The sequence below is a fragment of the Alternaria atra genome (assembly GCF_907166805.1).
Source record: "Alternaria atra isolate CS162 genome assembly, contig: 34, whole genome shotgun sequence".
NCBI lineage: Eukaryota > Fungi > Ascomycota > Dothideomycetes > Pleosporales > Pleosporaceae > Alternaria > Alternaria atra.
In genome coordinates this window covers 1,075,265-1,082,909 of record NW_025091333.1, presented here as the reverse complement: position 1 = coordinate 1,082,909, position 7,645 = coordinate 1,075,265, and the positions used below count along the sequence as shown (strand labels likewise).

General features: G+C 53.4%; 3 protein-coding genes across 3 annotated transcripts; 1 reads left to right on the top strand and 2 right to left on the bottom strand.

Annotated features, from left to right (window-relative positions):
- Positions 1–211: 211 nt before the first annotated feature.
- ALTATR162_LOCUS10821 (uncharacterized protein) lies at positions 212–1,152 on the top strand (the record flags this gene model as incomplete). Its single annotated transcript, XM_043318461.1, has 3 exons — positions 212–682; positions 789–939; positions 998–1,152. The coding sequence occupies 3 exons, from the start codon at positions 212–214 to the stop codon at positions 1,150–1,152; spliced, it is 777 nt and encodes a 258-aa protein (XP_043174396.1).
- A 244-nt stretch (positions 1,153–1,396) lies between these two features.
- On the bottom strand, positions 1,397–3,711 carry ALTATR162_LOCUS10820 (uncharacterized protein; the record flags this gene model as incomplete). The annotated part of the gene is made up of 3 exons (XM_043318460.1): positions 1,397–2,981; positions 3,040–3,106; positions 3,309–3,711. 3 exons carry the CDS (start codon positions 3,709–3,711, stop codon positions 1,397–1,399), a joined length of 2,055 nt encoding a protein of 684 aa, XP_043174395.1.
- Positions 3,712–4,609: 898 nt separating this feature from the next.
- On the bottom strand, positions 4,610–6,368 carry ALTATR162_LOCUS10819 (uncharacterized protein; the record flags this gene model as incomplete). Its single annotated transcript, XM_043318459.1, has 3 exons — positions 4,610–5,466; positions 5,505–5,723; positions 5,840–6,368. 3 exons carry the CDS (start codon positions 6,366–6,368, stop codon positions 4,610–4,612), a joined length of 1,605 nt encoding a protein of 534 aa, XP_043174394.1.
- Between the last annotated feature and the right edge of the window lie 1,277 nt (positions 6,369–7,645).

Below are 7,645 nucleotides of genomic sequence, written 5' to 3'. Positions count from 1 at the left end.
TTTCTCGAGAAGCCCCACATTGTTGCGAATCGATAGCCAATTCGACCCTCCTCACGCCTCACGCTTTATTTACGACGACCGCAAGAAGAGGAGGAAAATAATCGCACACCGACCCGACCGGCCTCCATTCGTCCCAAGTCTCTCCGCGCACACCGCTTAGGCTCGAATCTCAACATCTACGCCCGCGTACCCATCGCATACCATAGCCAATATGCCAGCACCTACAGCCCTCCAGCGCAGGCCCGAAGACTTCGCCGACGATGTCACCATGGAGGCTTCCTCTGTTCCCCTCCCGACCGAAAGCGACGGCGACCTCATCTCCATGAGCCTTGACCCGGTTGAGGCTGCGCACGACGCCCCAGCACCCACAGACGACATGCCCATGACAGACGAGAGCGGAAAGCCCAAGTTCCCCGCAGCCAAGTCGATACCGCTCGCTTTCCGCCGAGAGCAGCGCAAGGTGCCGATTCCACCCCACAGGATGACACCGCTCAAGAACTCGTGGCCCAAGATCTACCCTCCGCTTGTTGAGCACCTCAAACTGCAGGTCAGGATGAACACAAAGGCAAAGGCTGTCGAGCTGCGCACTTCAAACGCTACAACCGATACGGGTGCGCTCCAGAAGGGAGAGGACTTTGTAAAGGCATTCACCCTGGGCTTTGACACGGACGACGCTATTGCGGTGAGTGGACGCGCGCAGCCCTACACATGCTTTGCACAATCACTCAAGTTGTGCTTGGCATGGCTGGACATGATGACCTGGGAGTGCAGGACTGACGAATTCATAGCTGCTTCGATTGGACGATCTTTACATTGAAACCTTCGAGATCAAGGATGTCAAGACCCTACAGGGTGAGCATCTCGGCCGTGCAATCGGACGAATTGCAGGCAAGGACGGCAAGACGAAGTTCGCAATCGAGAATGCCAGCAGAACACGAGGTACGTCCAGCGGCGTGATCATCACAACCCAGCTGTTCAAATTACTTACAATTCCCAGTCGTCCTAGCAGACCAGAAGATCCACATCCTCGGCGGATTCAAGAACATCCACATCGCGCGCGAAGCCATCGTCAGCTTGATCCTTGGTCAACAACCAAGCAAGGTGTATGGCAACCTACGAACAGTCGCAGGACGCATGAAGGAGAGGTTCTAGGCAATACAACAAGCGAGAAGTCTTGCATAGTTAGCCAAGCAATGGCAACGGCGATATCGGGCATTTACATGGCGTTACGGAGACTGGGCACGTCGGGGAAAAGCTGTTATACCATCTGAGATGACTTGATGATTGGAAGACGGTAGTTGGGATATGACATAGCTACAGAAGCAATTACGATCGATTCATACAACTCATAACCCCTCCGAATGACTTGATGCTTGTCCTTGTAACAAACATACATTCACCCATCAACTCTCCCTACGAAAACCGCACAAGCCTCCCTCCCATCCTCGCCCCAAACCCTCTGACAAGGAATCCACTGCACACCTTCCATCTTCATATCTACGCCCTCTTTGCCAAACCACTCAAACCCCCTTCCAACATACAACGTAGCACTCGTCCACCTTTGCTTCCCCAGCCACTCCACGTCCCCCTCATCCCTCAACTCGAGGGTGAAGAACCTCGATCGAGCATCCCGCGGCGTTGTCGTCGTGGAATGTGGGGTCGTGGGGTTGCGCCAATATGCCATGGAAGAGGAAGTTAGACCCGTAGCGCTCCATTCTATATCTACACCACGCGGTAAAGAAGATACTTGAGCGATGAAACACGGTGGTATCAGCGTTCGTGTTTCGCTCATATTCGCGCCTGTGGTTTGGTCTTGGCCTTGAATCTGGAGGGTAGAAATCGCAGAGTGATCGGGGATGGGAGAGCGATAAGTGGAATCTTTGAATGTCGAGGTGTGGTGTTGATTCAAGCGGTCCCAGGGGTCTATGTCCGCGTCTTCGTCCTCTTCGTCGTTGTCATCGTTATCAGCTGAGGAGGGAGGTGTGTGGGTCGCTCTCCAGACTTCTTGTGCCACTCGTACAGACTCTTCCGCGTGTTCGGATGCGGGAATGAAACCTACGGCTGCCGGCCACCATTTCACTCCTTTTGTGCGGCCGATGCGCCAAAGATGTTGGAGGGAGAGGACTGCTTGACCTCTAAAACCATGTTCTTTGTACACGTCCATGGATGCGGGCATTAGGGGGATCTGACCAGCTACGTACACGACTTCTCCGCTGTTCTGGGCGTTGTTTTCGTTGAGCTCATTACTTGTAGGCAGGCGTACGGAGATGGCTTGGCTGTAGGGTCCGATGTTTGCTGGTGCCCAGTAGCTTCGTCCTTGTACGTGGAGTCCTTGTCTCTTCACTGGTCTTAGGACCTCTCCATCTTGATCTCTTTCGTCTTTGTCCACGACTACGCTCAGCATGGCATTTATGCCCTTTGGCATTGTGTCCCCAACTGCTATGGTGGCTCTGGCTGGTGGATTCACGCTGCTGAAGTATTGCGCGTAGATTGGGTTGAGAACTGTAAAATCCGCCATGTCACGGAGCAGTAGTGTGCAGTGGTTGACGCTGCTCTTGGGAATACGGCATTGCTTCAGGATGTGGTCGAGACGGAGGAAGATCTTGGAGAGCTGGCGGGATGGGGACTCGGATGAGGACGCGGTGCAGGCATCGCTTACTAGATTGGAGTATGTGAAGACTGTCGAAGTATCACTGTATGTATTCCAGGATAGCCGATCTACTACTGATGGGATGCCCGCTTGAGAGACAGGCCCAAGAGACTGGACGATAGACCCTGTGTCAGTGGGCACACCTTGCCTACCCTCATTGCTGGCATCTGTGGCTGCTAGCAACTTCGTGAACTCCTCGTCCAAAAGCTCCGGTATTCTTAGTGGCCCAGCAGCAGCCTCTTCATCTGCACCCTTCTCCTCAAGCGTGCTGTTCTTAATCTTTAGCACTGCTTGGCCACCCTCCAGCTTCCCAGGTGGTCCATTTTCGATCCTGATCCTCTTCTTCCAGAGCGATCTGGGTCCGTCCAAAGCCAACGTCTCAAACTCACCCCCCCTCACCTAGTATCGCGCCGTCGCCAGCGTCACCATAGCGTCCCATGGCCTTGGCCACCCTAGCTATAGTCTTGTAATTAGCGACATCGAGACCCAAAAAAGTCCTCATCCAGACCACCTGACGCTGTCTTAATGATAATTGCTTTTTGCCCTACAGCCGTCATATCATGCAAGAGTGACGACTGTGTGTAGGGTGGCAACAAAGGATACTGCCATAGATACGATAGCGGCATAAGCCCCAGCCTGACCGCTACAGACTCCACACGCGTGCGTTGATATGTGCTCAGGATAGCCCCTGTAGACACAGCGTTGGCCTCAGGATGTGCTTCTAGGACCCTTCTCAACAGCGGAACCAAGTCTTCAGTTTCATCCTGCTCTTGCTTTTGCAAAGGTGTCGCGTAGTCTCGACTCGAGTCCACTGCGGTACCCTTGATCTCTTGTCGATAGAGCGGGATTCCTAGCGCTTCTTCATAGAGTGGGATGACCGAATGCCCCACGGTCTGGTACATGTAGCTATTGATGTCTTCTTCGTCGTCATTGGTGGAAAGCGCTGGGTGCAAATTGGCCAGTGCTACGACGGTGTGGCCGTTTGCTTGACAGTGGAGAATGGAGAAGAGCGAGTCTTTGCCTCCGGAGATTAAAGCAATTACGTTCAATGACGCCGACATGGTAAAAAGAATGATTCGAAACGGGCGACCGTCTGAGAGAAGCAATGAAGGAGTTGAGGCGGCCCGGTGCCGCTCGTTGCATGATACAGACGCAGGTGGATTGGGTCTCGCTAAAGGTCTGCACACGCTAGGTTCATCTGTGGGGATTTGGGACGAGCGCGATAGTGTTTTCCGGTATCAGGGTCCCGTCCTGCAACTCATCGCAGATCATCCAAAAGCAACGATACGTACAACGCGCGGCTCGCATGGATGGCACAGTAGTCACATGCAGGGAAGGCATCGGAAGTATGTATGTAATAACGTGTTTTTGTGTAATAGTCGAACAGTGCCAGCACCTCTAACCTACAATTGGCTGCGCAGAAAAAACATTGCTGAGCAAATTGCAAAGACTGACGATTACATGTGTTGTGAGAAAGAAGCGAAGATTCTCAGAATGTTGGAGGGCGCTAAAATGTAGCTGCCCAATTACAACGAGCGTAGGAAGCGCAAGATAAACAAGGGGGTAACGCGGCGACAGTGGCCGGTGTAGGGTAATGGCCATGTCGTCGTAAGAGTGAAACCAAGAAAAACACCAGTTCTATCCGTCTGCCAGTGGTTACCAATCTCCGCCCCAAAACCCAGGTGTGCAGTGCTGAACGCGAAACCAAAAATGCCAATCTCGAATGTTTGTACAGCGAGATTGAGTGTGTAGAATACAGTGGTAGAAGGGAAGCGTAGAGTTTTCGCTGCAGATTATGCAAGATCGAACCGCTAATGTGAACCTGTGCCGCCTGTCTAGCCGTGTCGTGAGGGTGGACGAGCAGCCGTATGGCATGATGTATAATCCTTCTACCGGGTGTTGTGGATGTCATGAAGGGTCGTTAAGAGTTGAAAGGAGAAGTGTGGTAGAAAAGAACATTTACTCGTTCCTTTTGCGCTTCTTCTGGCTGGGCGACGACTCGTTCTCTGATCCATCTGAGCTTGAGGTGGAGATCTCGGCAGCAGCGTTGTAGAGGATCTCACCCATGGTGGAAGGCGCCTGTGCGCCGAACGCACCAGATTGACCATGCTGCATGTCAGAGTGATGGAAGTCGGAGCCCATGACCTCGAGGCTGACAGCGCCAGTACCGTGGGTGCGCTGGTGCTGGGAGAGGTTGTCGCTCCTGGAGAACTTCTTACCGCAGTCGGTGCACTCAAAGGGCTTGTCGTGAGTGTGGAGAGAGCGGTAGTGACGCTTGAGGTGTTCTTGACGACGGAAGCGGCGCGAGCAGAGTGTGCAGACAAAGGTCTTGGAAGGGTCGTCGGTGAGCGACTGCTTGCGACCGCGACGGCTGGTAGGTGCGACAGGAGTGGCGTGTTCGTCTGAGCTGGAGCCGACAGCGTTCTCGGCTTGACCTGATTCTTGTTGGCTTGATGCTCCAGACATGGTGTTATCATCACCTGATGTCTGTTGCTTACCCTGGTAGTCGGACTCAGTCTCGCTGAACTCTGAGCGAGCCTTCTTGACTGTTCGCCTCTTAGGAGCGGCGGACATGTCGAAGTCGCTGGCGGCAGGGGTAAGGGGCAGACCGTGAACAAGCTCCTCCTCAAAGTCTGTGAAGCTCTCGTCGCTTAGGAAGTCCTCCTCAGGTGAGAAGGCACCAAGGTCAGTGCGCTGGCGCTTGTTGCCGAGGAAGTGGACGCTGTCGGTGGAGAAGTTGACAAGGCCGGTGAAGTCGTCTTCGCAGTCAAGCTCAAACAGGGGCTCGAAAGTGGAAGGCCAGTAATGTTGAAGGACTGAGCAGACTCGAAGCTGTCAACCTGGGCAGTCTCACCCTTAAGGACAACCTTGTGCTCTTCGTCGCCAGGGCAAAGTGTGACAATGGGGAGCTCAGTAGTGGCAGAGACGGTGAGATCGCGGGGGTTGCAGAAGTTGTTCTCGGCTTCAGCAAATGCAGCGCGGGGTACTGGTGATGGTGATGGGGAGAGCGAGGGGCATGAAGTTGCAGACAGAAGGTAAGACCCCTGGCTAGCCGACGGAGGCTGGATGTAAACTTGAAGGAGTTAGCAACACCGTCCACGCACTCACGTGATAATTTGTCGACGCGAAGCCAGAGCAACGACATCGCTTGCATAAGACAAGACGAGATTAATAGTAGAAAATACATACCTGGAGTCATGGGTGGGGAAGCTGAACGCCATTCGAGACCAGCGGACAGAAGCTCAGAAAAGACCTCGCCTTCGCAGCCTTGCTTGACACCCTCAATGCCCTCAGCAGAGAACATGTCGTGCAGCGGTGTAGGAAGGACATCGTATGTAGAGGGAGGGCTGCTGGTGTTGCTACCGCATGATGAAAGAGGAGGTGTAGCAGGTGAGAACGAGTAGTCGGTGTCAATGGGGTGAAGGTATGGCGAATCTTGAGGTTGGATCAAGATTGTGGGCTTCTGGTACATTGGCTGAGGTGATGCGACTGGAGTAAGCATCTGGTTGGCGTAGGCTGTCTGAGGGTAGGACATCTGAGAGCATGCCGATGTTGGCCTCTGGTAGTACATGTTTTGTGCTTGGAAGGTAGCCTGTCCAGATGGGTGGGGTGTGAAGTGGCCGTGTTGGCGTGTGTTCTCGCCCTGAGGGTCCGGGTTGTAGTAGAAGAATGGTGATTGCATAGCTTGGGTAGGATGGATGGGATATGAGCCGTCCATTGCGTGTATTGGTGTGTCTTTACTTCAGTATAGTAGTAGTTGTCGTCGTTGTTAACGTTGTTGGTTGTTGGTTAGGTATGTCGATGATAGTGTGATATCGAGTGATGTCGAGGACAAATTAGTTGTACTTGAAGGCAGGATGCTGGACAGTATAAGAGAGTGTCGAAGGAATGACTGTGGGCCAGTTCGTAATAACGAAACTGTCACTAAGATAGATAATGAAGATCAAAGAGTGTGAGGGCACAAAATTATGAGACCCAAGATGAAAACCTGAACGGCGACGGCGGAAAGAAACGAGAGGGACGTGGTTGATGAACCTTGATCAAGGGCAGGCCAGTGAAAAAGAGAACTGATGAGCGCACAGAGAAGGACGGCTCGCTCTAGTGCGCCGGGGCGCAGCGCAGCTCCACAAGCCTGCTAGGGTATGGGATCCTGCGTTAGACCCTAGCCTTGACTCGCGTCAAAAGCAGCGAGTGCATTAATGCATGGGTTTATGGGCCTAAAATTATTCGCCCAATGCATAGCTGCATGGGACTATACGCGAAATGAGATGTGCGCGGCGGCTCCGGCAGGCTTCAAGGTATTGGCTACGTCGCCAGCACAGCACATGGTGGGATGTAGAGCCTGCCACACTGCCTACCTAGTGGGTTTATACCGCCCTCTCCGAATGGAGGAGAGACAATAGCTGAAGGCAACTGAGCCTCGCCACGGTATGGTTGTTGTTCAGAACAGCGAGTGATGGGTAGCGGACGGTGATACTGCCGATAAGTGGTGTGTCTTGCGTCTCGTCTGACAAACCACACCACGGAGTGCCTCTCCAGACGACGCTCCAACTCGCCTCGAAGTTAGCGCGCCCGGGCATCATTCAGCCTATCATCCTATCTGCCAATCGATAATGATAGCTGCCAGACCCTGCCGGTTGAACTATGTTTTGAAACATCCATACAGCGTCGCGTCTCTCCCGCTCTTCGTGATCGTGATGACGCTGCGCGCTCCACTGAATATGTCACGCACGACAACGCCGTAACGCCTGCGGTGCCACCCTCAGGCATCACAGAAGCAACACCACAGAAGCTGATGTGGTTGTCGATTGAGTGCTTTTGGACGTGCTGTAGCCTGGCGTTAATGCCGGTAGCACACCACAAAGCTCGCGACGCCTCCCTGCGATGCAGAAGTGTAGGAGCGATGTGTCTCACGATATCTTCAACAACTCCACCGACGATGCAGGTCCTAAAGTTGTAGGAGTGTGTCGCGTGAGATAACCGGTAGCGAAAACA